Genomic DNA, 15,149 nt, shown 5'->3' with positions numbered 1-15,149 from the left:
TGAAATCTTTTAAATGCTGATTTCAAATCATTTCATAAATTTAATAAATAATAGATTTATTAATCATATATGAACACCTTACGAGTCAGCAATCAAAATTGGCTGAAAAAATGTTGGAGAAGTTTTCCTACCGGGTAAATGTCAAACGCAAAAAGAGTGGCAAATTGTTACAGCGTACAGAATTGAGAACTGTCAGTGGACGCCGATGTGCGTCAAGCCGTCCAGGATGTGTTAAATAATTTAAATAGAACTCAAAATTTTATTTAAAAAACGATTCTTCAAAATCTTATGAATTAATGCTTGAGAAGCTGCAAAGTTCTCAAAGATTGAGTAAGCTCAAGTCAAGCTTTATTGGTTACATAGCACCTATTACTTTTCCACCCCTATTTGCCTACATTTATTCATCTACAAAATGTACTACTACATAATATAACCCCCAGTTGTCGGCCGCACCCTTAGCCCCAGCTCGTAACCTACATCCTCCTTTCGGCTCAGTGCGAGCACATTCTCGTGTCACGAGGATCACCCATCTCGCTCTCACTGGGCGTGTGCCCTCTCACTCGGGGTTTTCCCGCGGAAAATTCCTGCTGCTGTCCCACTCACTTTACTACCATCGCACAAGTCGTGGTGCCGCATTTAGAGTTTCCTGACCCTACTTCGGCTCTGGTGGTTGTCTCTACGCGCCCGCGACGCCCATCGATGGCACGCTAATTTGAGCCTCACACGCGATTTCGGTCCGTGATCAGCTGTGTGTGCCCATAGTGACCAATATTTACAGCCCTGTGTGCCCTTTGTGTGTCCGCATGTGCTCCTTGGGGATGCTCTCGGGATTCCAGTGAGCGTGTGTGTGTCATTAGTGCGGGCGGTGGAAAGGTGACATGTAATTTCCGTGACACGGTAATAAAACCATCATCAGACACTTCCGCAGAAATACTCACTCCACCCTTTTCTCCCAGAGAAAGAGAGGAAAAAAAAACGGTGACACCAAAAGAGTACAATTTGCGGGGATTGCTCAAAAGGATGTTACACAGCATGGAGGGATGCTTTACAAGCTTCTTTTTTATTAAAAGCTTAATTTTATTTTTTTTTTAATAAAAAAAATTGGTCTGAATAATTTATAATATTTTTATTTTTTTTACTGGCATATTTTTTACAATAAGATTAAAAACATTAAAAATATTCTTTAGTTTAAAAAGCAAAACAGCGAGAAATCTAAATCTAAAATGGTAACGGCGTAAGAACGTTTCTTCTTTCAACATGGAAGTTATAAGATTTTTCAATAATTTCTTTTGCATATTAAAAAATTTTCAAATAAAATAATAGTAAAAATAAAAAATAATTTTAAAATAATAGTTCTCAGGAAAATATTTATCTCTCTACATACTTGAATAATTTTTCCATGTCCTTTGAACGATCCTAGAACCTAACTCTAAAAATAATTTACTGTAATAAATGTAAAATGTTTTTTTTCGGATTTTATTTTTTTATCCCTTTTATTCAAATATTACCTTCAGTTTGACCAAACTTCCTACACTTTTGCCAAAATTACCGATTTTTTATCCAAAATAATCGACATTTTTACCAAATCTACCGATAGTTTTACCAAAATTACCGACCGCTTTGCCAAAACTACCGACAAAAAGAAGTTCTTACGATCCATTTACAAACTGTGTACATATCGGATTTTATCTAATTTTTTATACAATTTTTTGCATTTTTAACATTTTTTAAGGTTTAATTAAATAGAGTTAAATTTTTTAGTCCTCCATATCGGTTCTTCTAAATAAAGTCCACTAATTAAAATATAGGTAATTTTACCTTATAAAAATGTTAGGATAAAGATTAATAATCATAATTTCCGCATAAATTTCTTTTTTTGTTTCAAAGAATTTTCATTTACTCAAAATTTTAGCTTAAAGCTCACTTAATTTACGTTAAATTAGACTCAAGAATTAAAAAAAAAGAATTCTTGGAAAAAATATTGCATGATAGCACCCTTCGTGCTTTTAATATCCTCTCAGAAAGTACATGAGCTTTTTACCCACCGCAGATGTGAATAGACCGAAAAATTTCTTTCTCTCCCAACTACACGAGAAGGAAGCTCCCCATAGGGCGGAAGTGGAACAGCGAGAGAAGGTGCCGAGAGTGAGAGAGAGCTTTCTACGCTGTGTTACATAATCACCAAGAGAATTGTGACAGTTTCCGAGGGGGATAACAAGTGCGAAAGTTCATCCCTCCTCAGTGCTTCCTTGCTTCCACTGAAGACACATCCGTGCTGAGTGGACTCCGATTGGGACTTATCATAAAATACCAAGGAGTGTTTTTTTGTGTGTGGAGATTTTTCTGGTTCTTCCACTTTGATATTCTTGTTGGGTCAATTCGGGCGCCAAAAAGCTTGTGAGCACTTCCACATAGTTAGTCCTCCAAAGTCCGTGTGGGTCCACACCCAAATCTCAGCTGCTTCAGCTGACTTTCAAAGAAGCAGCATCCGCGTGAAGATTTGTGAACAATTAATTTGTAAAAATCTGTGATTTCATCTCAAAGTGATTCTCTTTCATTTGATTTGTTAGTAAATGTAAAAATATAATCCCAACACTATAAGAGAGATCAAAGTGCAAAATTCTCCGTTTTTGCTTCCCATCGTCAACCCCCAAATCCCCCTCGCGCAATTTTGGGCGTTGAGCGAAAGTTGGGAGGAAAAAAAAAGAAGAAGAGCTGTGTGTGTTGCAAAATGCATGCAGAATAATGGAATTGATTAACTCGTACACGTAGTGCAATAAATCATTTTGTGATAAAAAGTTCAATTTCATCCCTCAATTAAAATACAATCGATTAAACGTTACACTTTATATAGCACATTGTAGTGGAAGGGGGCAGTAAAAACCCTTTAAAATCTCATCAGCTAAAGGACCTGCACACCTTTAAAATATTATATACTTGTTTCTTCCTCCTGCACCTTCTTCCCGCAAAACCAATTAAATCACAATATATCACGCCACAATTACACACCCTGTTAATTGTCAGAAATTAATGATACATCTGCACACCTTTAGGTAAGCAAAAAAAGAATTAGAAATCATGTGTTATTTTTTTAGTCACTTTTGAGAGTAAAAAGAAAATAAATATAAAATCCTGTAAAGATTTTCTAGAGCTTTTAATTTTTTGTTTGATTGTTTTAACCGCATTGTAAGGGTTGGTAATTTTTTTTTCAATGAACACAACGAGGAAATTTTGTGTTATTTAATATTGTTTGAATTTTTAATTAAAAATGTAACATTTAAAAAAAGTTTCGTTTTATGTACAAATAATTTGAGCAAAATGTTTAGAAGTTAGGGGAGAGTGGGACATGATAAACAACAATGTTTATTTCACTGAAAGATGCAGTAATCTTAAGATTAAAAAGAATTTAATAAAACATAAAATATTTACAAAAGTACGTATAGTATCATTGTTTTTAAAATTTATTGATTTTTTTTTAATGATTTTAATCGTTACAAGTTTTTAGTTTCTTAGTAAAACCGTTCTGAAATTGCTAAGAAAATAATTTTCCGGATAATTCAAACGATGTCTCAATTCTGTAAAAAGTTTTTTCATATTCAGGGTTCTTGTGAGATTATCGGTCTAATATGACTATGTGTGGTACCTACAACTTTTAATTTGACAATTAAGATTCCTTTACCCGAATCTACACGACTTTTCTGAAATTAAAAAAATAAAAGTTTTATTCCATAAAAATGCATTCAAAGTAATGATAGGAAAATTTCCATGCGAGCTAAATATAAACAATAAAATAGAAATATATAAATTAATCCTTTTGCGTCTAACGTGAAACATGAAAACATTGAAACATGCGCATTTTTATCACAATATGTGTTTTATGAATGCTTTAAGAGAACATTTTTATGCAAAACTTCTTCAACTTTTTCTGCGTGAATTTAATGTATTTCTAACTAGGAAAAATAATTGAATTCATAAAAAAATTTTCATGTTTGGGTCCCAAAAAAACGCGAAAGGGTTAAATAAGATTTTCTTTAAATTGTTTTGATATGAAAATTAGGGTTTTTCTTCAGTTTGTACGCCTTTTAATAAAATATTTTGTTTTTAACACGAATACTCAAGGATTTTGAAAATTGTTCAGAAGATGGAGAAGTCTGACTTTAAAATTTTATGAAAAAGAATCACAGCCAATATAAATATATCAAATGTTGTATTTCGGTCTCACCTGGGAATACACGGTTGGTTAGTTTTAAAGGCTACAGGATATCTCAGGCTCTGTCGCCAAAATTCCGCAGGTGCACAGGAATAAGAACACTGTGTTTCCAAAGCCGAAAATACACAAAACTATTTATTTCAGGTATAAAATATAAATTTAACAAGAGAGTAAATCGCCGTGCGTGTTGACGTTGCACGTATAGAAAAAGTGTGCTCACCTCGTGGTAGTGACTTGGCATATCCGGTGGATCATTTTGAGATGAGCCACTACGAGGTGAATGGCGCTAGTCGCGCATCCCGCTCTTGGGCGGGAATTCTAAACATCCACATAACATCAAATATCGTACAATAAATTTAAAAATTATGTTTTTTAACTGAATCAATATAACTTCTAAAAAAAGACTTTTTATGTCTTTATGTACTAAACAAAGTAAAATTGATAAGTATGTTAAACCAGGGTTGAAGCTAAAATTTTCATTTTTTTTCATCAATTTTTAATTTGAAAAGAAATGATTAGATTTTTTACAGAATTGAGATAAAAATTTGTGAAAATTTTGGATAATGTTGGTCAAGAATAAAAATTAAAAAAGAAAAATTTTTTCTCATGAAAATTCTTCCACCAATTTGCTCCACTTACCCCTATAAATAGTAGGTATAGATATAGAACAAGAACCTTTATATGTAAAACGGCATTCTCTTTGTATATTTTTATTTGATCAGGATTCTGTAAGCTCGGGTTCGGTTAGAAATATCATCCCCATGTCCTAGTTTTGTGGAAAATGTCACAAAAAAAAACTTTTACATATTCCCCAAACACATCGCTTTGTCTGAACGCTGTGTTGCGCTGTGTCAAAGGGCAAAAATATTGGCTACACGTTTTTTTTTTCTTTTTTGCTACCCATATTCCATAAAGCTTTATATGAATGGGAGGGGAAGAGTGCTTTTAGTGGAAGAAGTTCTGAACAATCGAGACGCAGCCTCCATTCCTTATATTTCTCCCTCTATTTGGTGTGTGTATATATATTTTTTTAAAGCTTCAATTTGGTATAGCTTCTATGTAAATACAAGTACTTAGTGCTACTCTATATTGCTACTTAATCAAATAATGTGTCGTGTGTGTGTGGGGGGTTTGCGTGGTAAGTTTTGGGGTGGAAACACGAAAGGGCGTTTTGCTCGTACAATTTAAAGAGAGAGAGACACACACACGCCCTCAAATCATCCCCCAAACACCGCAATGGGAAAGCAACCCACAGTCACTCAATATTATATGTATAGATTTTTAAGTGCGGAGGCAGAAGATGCTGCAAAAAGGCAAAAGTACCCCCGAAGAAACTTTAGGACATCTCGCTGTGTATGGGTGCACGGAATTGTGGGAGAGAGAGTTATGTGGAAACTCCTTGGGGCAATTTCCTTTTGCTTAAAACATTCCCTTTTTGCCATTTTCATCTCATTCACCCCCAGAGCTCAGGGGCCTCGCTTTTCTTCCTTGCCAAAGAGAGAACCCCTATCATATTTCACATCATCATCATCCTTCACCCAAATTCCTTGACCTAAGTCAAAATTCTACACGCTTGTACTGCCATACTTTTGTGTATGTGTCGGGGGATGGCGGAAGAGTGCCAAAGGGATGTCGGAGAGGTGCGATAAAATAGTAAATCTGCACATGGAGGTGTTAACACCTTCCATCCACATGACATTTTTCGTACATATTACATAATTTCCCAACCGATACGCTACAATTTCCACGATGATGCGCTCAATGAGGCAGAAAGTGATAATCTCTCGCCCACGAACATTACCGCATACGTAATTGTAAACCGAAACCAATCCCACGATTGTTTTTTTTAACTAATTGTATACCTTATATACAAATTTTCTTCTTTAAAATACAAAAGGATTCATTTTATATCAAAACTATGGAGCGTTAATAGTCCTATTTATGGCAAAAAAATCATGAAATATATGAATATCAAAGCATTATATAAAAAAAGATGAAGTAAAATTTAGAAATAACCCCTCCGTATACTATGAGGGGTAGGTGACCGACCCCAGAGCTTTATTTCGATTGATTGCGCCTTAGTTCTTAGAGATATAGAACAAAGCTTTTGGAAATAAGTTCCTTGGTTATCTGAGAAGATTGTGTAAAAATTTGAGGTCAATCCGGCCACCAGAAAAAAAGTTATTAACAAAAATGTAAAAAGAGGGAATTCAAAAATTGGCGTAACGGTCAAATTTATTCCTTTTTCTCTTCGCTTAGTCACTCTTTGTCTCTTTATAGAAGATTCTAACCTCAAAAAAATTCATTAAAATATTTATCAAAAAATCCATTTAAAAATAATTTTAAAGTCTATTAAAGAGTCTATTAAAGCTCATTTGACCGAAAGAATTTGTTTTTTTTTGCGAAAAATTCCTTGGGGTCGGTCAGCTACCCCATAGTAATGCGCGTAAGAGTTTTGGTGTCAGTATACGGAGGGTTAAGCAAAAGTTTCAGTAAAAAGGAGATTTTTGTGACATTTGAAAGTATATTGATCCCTTCATCACGTACAAAATAATTTGGAGAAATTAAATTGAGAATATTTTTGGCTTTATTTCAGTCTTACTAATCTGACTGATAAAAATAGTTGAAAATGAATTTTGTATTTATTTTCCAAAGAATACCTATTTCCGGTTTCATGACCAAATAAATATTTGAACCAGGGACGTTATATTCTCAATCAATTACAATACCTGTTATCCTTTGCACGAGGCTATCATGGTTGTGAAATTATATCACCGGAATGAGGGGACAAAGAGCAAATATACCAGGCAATTTAATAGATGTCAGCATTTTACACCTCTCACTCCCTAAGTATTGACGACTAAGCAGTTATCAGTTTTTGCCTTCTTTGCCACCCCTGCCCACCCCATTGAATTCTTTTGCCCGCACTCCTGCGAAGTACGCAATTTTCACGACAAAAGCTCCCCTAACATTAAACACCTCTTGATGTGTTTGCTGATGGTGTGAGACGATTAGTATCTTGACGCTGCACTTGACAGTGGTCACGTCTCATTAGTCTCGCAAAAGCATGGTGAATGACCTCAATGGCATTAACACTTGCATATGAAATTCAAATGTCACGTCATTCAATGTAACTAAACTTTAAGCTTTGCAGGTATCTTTTAAAGCTTTTTGAATTACCTAATAATTGAATAAAAATTATAATAATACGTTTAAAAAATCATTTTCAAAACAAAAAGAGAAAATTTATCTTCAGAAAGGGCATCTTTGATGAAGCTATTCAAAGCTGTTGCACAGCTGCACCTTTGCTACATAGAGGAGGGCTTTGAAATAAAGTTGTACTTTTGATGAGTTTACACTAAAATATCATAATTCAACCTTTCCGAACAATAAGCTTGATAATTCCGTGCTTAAAGTTCATCACAGTGTATTATTTAATTACAAACTTTTAGACATTGAATGGAAAGCTAATTTTTGTAGGAAGTAGAAAATGCAACAAAATTTATAGCTCCAGTTCAGGTAGGAAAAGGATTTAATTTTGAAAATTTAGAGGTAACTTTCCAAAGTATTTTACGTGAAAGTTCCATGTTTAGTTTTTTTTTAAATTGTAAATATACAACAAAAATTACCTGGAGCTTTCGAGACATTTTTTTACTATTAAAAAAAACACCGAAAGAAAAAATAAGATACAAAATAGCAGAAAATTCATTTTGTATGACAAAGTTCATAGAGCCATGAAAAGCTGGAGCAGAGCATATTTTAAAAGCATTGAATGTAGAAGTATGAATGAGCTTCCAAAGTTTTTTTCATTGTAAAGCTTTTCCCATTTTATGTACGTATATATTGGGAAGATTTCTGGAAGCGAACCCTAAAAAAATATATAAGGAGGAAAAAGAAAATTAGGGAATGGTTCTTTGGAAGGGGGGTGAAGATGGGGGGGAATTGTGGCAAAAATCCAACAAAATGTGGACAAATTCAATTGCAAATGACCAAAAGTTTCCACTGAGATTACTGAATAAAGTTTAATGGGTGGGAAAGATTTAGCCGAAGGCGACATCAAAGGCATCCGTTTGGCTAACGGGCAGGATAAGATTGGTTGATATGAGTGCATCCGAGGGTATGGGGGAGAGGCACAGGTCAAAAGATGACCGAAAGGAGCTGCAGAAAATTCTCTTGCGCTCTCTCGCACTCTCTCTCTCTCTTCCTTTCGGGTGCGCCACTAACTTTGATAGGAGATTGAATGAGAAAAAACAGCACATGGAGTCCATTGGCACCGATGCAGTGGATGGATCCTAGAAAACCCCCTTTTTGGCCACCACATAGATCCCAAAAACCCCCTCGTCTCGGTGGAAGGGTGCTCTCGCGTCTGAGAAGATAAAATCCCTCGAATGAAACTGCGTGTTGTGTTAAAATGTTGCGGGCGTGGCACAATGTACGTTTTCCGTGTGAACTTTTCCCATGCTGAGCGACGTCACGGAGAGATGCCCTCCGTTTGCTGTGGGATGGAGGGATGTGGGTGATATTCTCATGGCAGGAGCCACACGGATGATCCCCCGTTGCTGTGTAAGCTCCAAAGAGGAACAAATCACTGCACTCTCTCACCTGAGCTCCATACTCTGACGAAAAGGGAAAATGAGATGAGGGAGTGACACAATTTCACACAGCTTCTCCCACCACCCCCAACCCCCATTGCCAGAGTAGAATCAGCGTGGAAGGTGGTTTTTGGGGCTTATGAGAGTCCTGATTCTCATGTTAATCGAATTGGAATGTGATTTAATTTGCATTCTTTCTCTTTTACAGTGCAAAACTTTTTTGGGAATTCGGTTTTTGTACATTATACTTTCCAACTTGGGTAAAATAGAATGAATTTCATAACAAAATAATGTAATGCACTTGTTTAAAGGGATAAAAACTACCAAAAATATGATTTTTTATAATAGTTCTTTTGATATTGTAATTTAATTACGAAATCTAAATTTTTGTTTATTTTCCATGATTTTCGTTAAAAACGATTGATTAATAGTTATCAACAAAATTATTGTAAATTTTTTTAACAACCCAAAATGAATTCTTTTTTTAAATTATTATTCATTTTAGTAATTGCCTTAATCGAACCTTTACAAATTTAGTTTTGAATATATTTTGAACAATTTTAAATTATCATTTTTAATTAAATTAGTTTTTAAAGAAGAGGTTTAAACTTAAAATAATTAGTTTCATTTTTTGCAAAATAAGTTTCTTGGATTTTCTTAGTAATCTGACTAAAAAGGACTTTATTCACCGTGATTTTACTACTTCTTTTTAACATTTACATTTTTTTAAACGATCTTGAATTTTTTGGTGACAATAAATTGTTCTAAAAATTTAAATTAAAAAAAAATTAGGGGTAATTTTAGTTTATCTTTAAAATAATATTGTTCCCAATGAGGTCAGAAAAAACAGTTTCTTTCTTACAAAATATTCTTCTTTCTGTATTTTAAACCTTCGGTTGCAAATGTTAGATTTGTAGGTGGTGTGAAAGATGTTTAAAAATCTCTTATTGCTAAAATTCAAAAAAATAATATTATATGCTTTTCTTATAGGTGCTTGTTCACTTTTTAATACTTTTTATAAAAAAAGTGAAAGTAAAGTAATTTAAAGGATCATCGATTGAACAATGTTTAATGCATTTAATTGGGGGTCACAATGGGGACGTGGCTTTTGTATTTATGTAATGAAAAAACATTTCTTGAATTATTTTTTAATCCCCTACAGTCGGTGTGTATCTGGAGTGACTTAATATTAATGAGTAAGAGTGAATAGACACCTTTTCACACGAAAAAAAATAATATCATTTAAATAGTATCTACATAATCCGTCCTGGATAACTTTAGTCCTAACTTAACTCCTAATAAGCAGTCCGAAATCATTAATTTCCAGAAAAGAACATACATTTTGCCTAATCAAGACCCAGATTCACTTTAAATTTTAATTAACTGAGACTTACTTCTAAATCATTCAGCTAAAAATAATTATTTTTCAACAGAGGAGAAAATGAGCATCTTCTCACAGAGATAAGCATGGCATATCTCATTGTCCCAAGTGTCCCAATTTGTGCGTGGGAGTCGTTCCTGAGTTACGTTGGAAAAGGGCCCCTTCGGTATGACTGTATGTGTGTGTGTGCTGTGCGTGTGTGTTTGTATATCGCCCATGCTCCAGCATCTCCGGTCCAACTAGCTATCTCTCTGTGAATGCACCCACTTTGGCGCATGCCTCTGCGCTGGCGCTATTTGCACATCTTCAAATTCAGAGACATCACATCCCGTCAAATTCGCCATCACATCACTTCGGCATCTCAAGTTGGCAGTCATTTGCGTTCGAACACAAAGTCTTTTCGGGGCTCTTTCTCATTCAAAATTCGCTGCACTTTCCCACCTCTCTGCAAGGGAGTGCACGGGCTGAAGGGAAGTCCGAAGAGTTGAGTTCAGTGCTTGTGTGAGACTTAACCGTTTTGGGCGGAAGTGTGATAAACAGTGATAAGGTTCTAAGTGGTGGAAGTTCCGAACCGGCACCTTAACTGACGGAATTAACCATTCGCGAGACAATTAAAGTGATTTTTCTTTCAAAGAAATCTAAATTTGTGGGAGTGGGCATAGTAGATTTTAGCAAAGAAAGGGATCTTTTCGACTATAGAAAGAACCCCATCCATTTTAGGTTGGATTTTAAGGATTCGCTCTTGTCTACTACTCTCCCCACCCACATGTAACTCTCCCCGAAAGCACCCACCAAACAGTTTTCCTCTTTTTCCAGGGAATTTATTCTGGCTCATTTTCATCAGTTACTCTTCAAAAAAAAATTTCCTTTTTCCACCTAACTAAAAGGCACAGAGCTTAATATCCAATCGATAGGCGAACGAAGGAGAACAAATCCCACGGGAGGGTGGAAAAAAAATTGCAACCCTCCCATAGAGTCGTTTGGTGAGAGCGGGGACTATTAAATAATCATTTCCCATTTGAGACATTTTCACCCTCCCATCCCACCATACCATTGTGGGGCAGCACATCTTGAAATTTCCACCCACTTCCGTGGCATTTTCTTCCGATACCCATCGAAAAGTCCTCTCTCGAAAGGGGGTGTGGGTGGTGACTCTCGCGAGGAAAATTTTCACCTCTCTGTTTGTGTTTTCCATATCCTGAAACACCCGAGTCATCCATTAATGGACCACCCTCTCTCGGAGTCTCCAAAAAGGGCAAAAGCACTGGATAATTGAGATAAAAGCTCGCTCTCGCTCTCTCCCAAAAATTCTCACACTTTATCCAAAGTGGACCTCGCTCTCGTAGGATGGATTTTTGAGAAGTAAACTCGCGTCATTCACTCACCATAGGTAGAGGAATATTGTATATAATCAAGTTCTTAGTTCTTTCTGGGTATGCACAGTTTAATTCATCAATTTAATATCTATTTTTTACAATAAGAACAATTCTTGATCATAATGCTTCTTTTTTATAAATTACATAAATGAAATTAAATTACAAGAAATATTCCTTTTTTGGAAAAGAATCTTGTTCAGTAATATTCGTTAAAGATAACCATTTTCTATTGCTTAAAATACTAAGCGCTTATCCTTAAGATTAATTTTTAATACCATGTTTTCATCCTTTTGCTGGTTTCTGGACTACAAAATACTTGTTATTTTTAAACAATATTCCTAACTTAGGTTGGAAATGGTCGGAGATAACACTAAAAAGAACAGATAAAAACAACAAAAAAAAAATTAAGAGCATATAGCTAATGCTTTGACATTAATTGTCTCTTGTGTTGTACCCAGCATCCGTGAGTGAGAGAAGTGAGTTTTGTGAGTTGGAGAGAGGAAACATCCAACCCACACACCGACTCAAAATTCAGGATAAACTCTCTGTACCCCATCTTGACATGCTACACTCCCCTATTGATCGGTGTTGCAGTATAGTAGATTTTAAGTGAGAGATTTTCCAACATTTTCCACATAATTTCACTTTTATCGGGTACATTCTCGCCAAATTTCTTCCGTTTGCGAGGTATCGCAAGCACGGGATTCCAATCTTGTGTGAAATTCATTCGTGATTCGGTGAAAGTTTTCGTGTAAACGGATATCCAGAGTGAATTTTTGTGCTGAGAGACACCCCTAAAGTTTACATTTGACCACACAGAGGGTTAGTTCAGCGAAAGAAAAAAGAACTGTTGAAAGGTTCGTGCATAAGCCCCCGTGCTTTCATGGGGAAGCACCTCTGTGGGCGTACATAGAGTGCAAAGGGCCCCCCATGGGGTGATGTGTTCACATCATAGATAATGCAGAAAAGCCACCTCCGCACCCCAAAGCGTTTTTTTCTTCGAAACTTTTCTCTATGCTGCTGCTGAAAAAGCTCCCTTCACCGATAAATAGCAAAATAATCCCATTTTTCTTCGCACACGCCACACTTGAGTTGCAATATCAATTTGTGAGCACAGGAAAGTGGGTGTGTTTGACGCATTGAACCTGCAGCATCGCCCAGAAAGTATATGAGAAAAAAAACGCCACTCCGATGTACATATATTCAGCGCGAGCTTTTCGAGAGCTTTCGCTCGTCTTTTGGGGAGATTAATCAAATAAAATTGCCAAACAACACCCCATGTTTTAGTTGCATTAAATGGACTTTAGCTTCATTATTCATGATTCTCTTGGCAATTTTTTCCGCTCCCCGCCCACCGTGCGCGCACCCCAAACCCACTTTTGTGGCCATTTCACGAGTCAGTGTCTGTCTTTGCGGGTGCCACTGAATCCGTGAGGTGGTGTGAGGGGGTTTGGTGGCCACCCACCCATTTTCTCATCGCACCGTGGAAAGCACCAAGAAAAACACCCATCCATTTTCGCACTTACACCCACACATTCAATTCAATTGCCAATATTTCTCCTCTTTCGCCCATTATTGCTCTTCAATCTCTGTGTACATAGTTTTTTTTTCTCTCTCTCCACCATCCATTTAGCATTTTTACATACTTTGCCTTTCATTTGCTTTAGTGCCTTCACCCACTAAAAGCACAATGTGCCAGGTTTTCCCAGAAAAAAAAATTCCCTGGGAAATTTAAGCTGGATTTGTGTGCAAGAATAGCTCAAGTATCTTCTTTCTTCTTGGATAAGGGATTTCTTTCTTGAAAGTTTTGATTAAATTGCATTGAGCTTGCTATCTAAAGCTGCAGAATAATTGGAGTAATTTATTAAATCCCAACATTTGCTTGTAAACACCCACACAGGATGTTTACTTGTTAAATAACAAGCAAAATGTTTATATATTATTTTATGTTAATTGAACTAATATTATTACCTAAACTATTCCATTGAAGCTTTTGTAAATTATTTGAAAACATTTCAACTGCTAAAGAACAAAAGAAAAAATATATAATAATCAAATTAAATTGAAAATATTTTAGCAATTCTTGCAATAAGTCTTCTGCCTCCAATTTAACATGAAATTATCTCTTCCAAAAAATATCTATAAAATCTAATCGATTGGAATATTTGGCCTCTTTCTAGCGTCTAAAAAAAACATAAATAGAGAGAGTTTGTGTACATAGCGAATCAACGTAGAAAGAAAAATTAGAGGGAAAGATATATATTTCCTCCATTGATAAGGTAGAAGATAGTTGATAAACATGGGGGCAAAAGGTAGTGTTGAGGCTGCAAAAATGAATCCAGAAAGCTGGGGACACCTCGAGGTATGTACTGTGATATTTTTGTGATCAACCACTTTAAAAAAAATCCACCCGCAATAACAACAAACCCCTTAATGCAGCATCAAGTGAATGAAATAAATAACAAATAAACTTAAAAATATAAAGCAAGTCTAATTTTAAGTTAATTAAATATTTTTTCCACCCCCACGGCACCTGAAATATAAATCCATTCTCTCTCTCAAACAATAACTAATATAATATCTATTTTTTGAGCATAATTTTTGTAACCTCAAGTGTGTTTTTTTCTGTGTCTCTCTGGAATAGTGTCTCTTTACATTCCTCTAACTAAACTATCTCTAAACCTAAACTATACCTACCAATGAAAATTGTGTAATTTACATGGAATGGTTTTGATTTCTCTTATGTGTCTTATCTTATTGTTTAAAGCTGATCTGAATAGAGAAAAATAAATGAAAACCTTTTTTTTATTATACTACGCAACAAGATGTAAATTATTCATTTATTTACTAAAAATTATTTATTACGAGGTAAATTGTCGCTTCGCTCCAATTTACCTCGCCCCGCTTCGCGGGGATTTGTTGCGCTTCGCGCAAATTTTATATAGAGAAAATAATTGAGATGAAAAAAGTCCAATAGCAAATGTATTCGTTGGTAACAATCGCCTGGTATCAGTAGTCTCTGTACCAAATTTCATCACGATCGGACCAACGGTGTAGAAATGCATAGCTGAACAGACACCATATTTTTGAGAGACCTTTCTTTATTATATAGATGGGCCACACAAAAAATCTCCAACAGATATTGCAAAGGGAAAAAGTGAATTTCACACAACATTTATGGCGCCGAATTCAAAAAGTAGTCAAAAAAGCGTGATTTTTATATGGGGGCTATGTGAAGGGGGGCTCTGGGGGGAAAATGAATGCCGTTGGTAAAAACCGCCTGGTATCAGTAGTCTCTGTACCAAATTTCATCACGATCGGACCAACGGTGTAGAAATGCATAGCTGAACAGACACCATATTTTAGAGAGACCTTTCTTTATTATATAGATGGGCCACACAAAAACCTCCAACAGATATTTCAAAGGGAAAAAGTGAAATTCACACAACATTTATGGCGCCGAATTCAAAAAGTAGTCAAAAAAGCGTGATTTTTATATGGGGGCTATGTGAAGGGGGGCTCTGGGGGGAAAATGAATGCCGTTGGTAAAAACCGCCTGGTATCAGGAGTCTCTGTACCAAATTTCATCA

General features: G+C 35.6%; 2 protein-coding genes across 19 annotated transcripts in view; one reads left to right on the top strand and one right to left on the bottom strand.

Moving 5' to 3' along the window:
* The window catches only part of LOC129791905 (NADPH:adrenodoxin oxidoreductase, mitochondrial), a 298,769-nt gene that overhangs the window by 154,764 nt on the left and 128,856 nt on the right, over window positions 1-15,149 (bottom strand). The window lies entirely within an intron of this gene.
* Window positions 1,870-15,149, top strand: part of LOC129791779 (protein still life, isoform SIF type 1-like) — an 84,508-nt gene continuing 71,228 nt past the window's right edge. For 8 of the 18 annotated variants that reach the window (XM_055830229.1, XM_055830243.1, XM_055830226.1 and 5 more), the window contains exon 1: window positions 12,069-12,416. Coding sequence is in view for 3 of the 18 variants with exons in the window: in XM_055830239.1 (XP_055686214.1) it covers window positions 13,859-13,921 (63 nt within the window). In the remaining 15 variants the exon portion in view is untranslated. Of the gene's footprint in view, window positions 3,054-10,477; window positions 12,417-13,739; window positions 13,922-15,149 lie in introns of those variants that run through there. The other 10 variants (XM_055830242.1, XM_055830241.1, XM_055830235.1 and 7 more) reach the window with 6 other exon arrangements.

Source organism: Lutzomyia longipalpis, chromosome 3 (genome assembly GCF_024334085.1).
Source record: "Lutzomyia longipalpis isolate SR_M1_2022 chromosome 3, ASM2433408v1".
NCBI classification, from domain to species: Eukaryota; Metazoa; Arthropoda; class Insecta; order Diptera; family Psychodidae; genus Lutzomyia; species Lutzomyia longipalpis.
The sequence above is the reverse complement of the archived record's forward strand: the minus strand, read 5'-3'. Positions and strand labels throughout refer to the sequence as shown.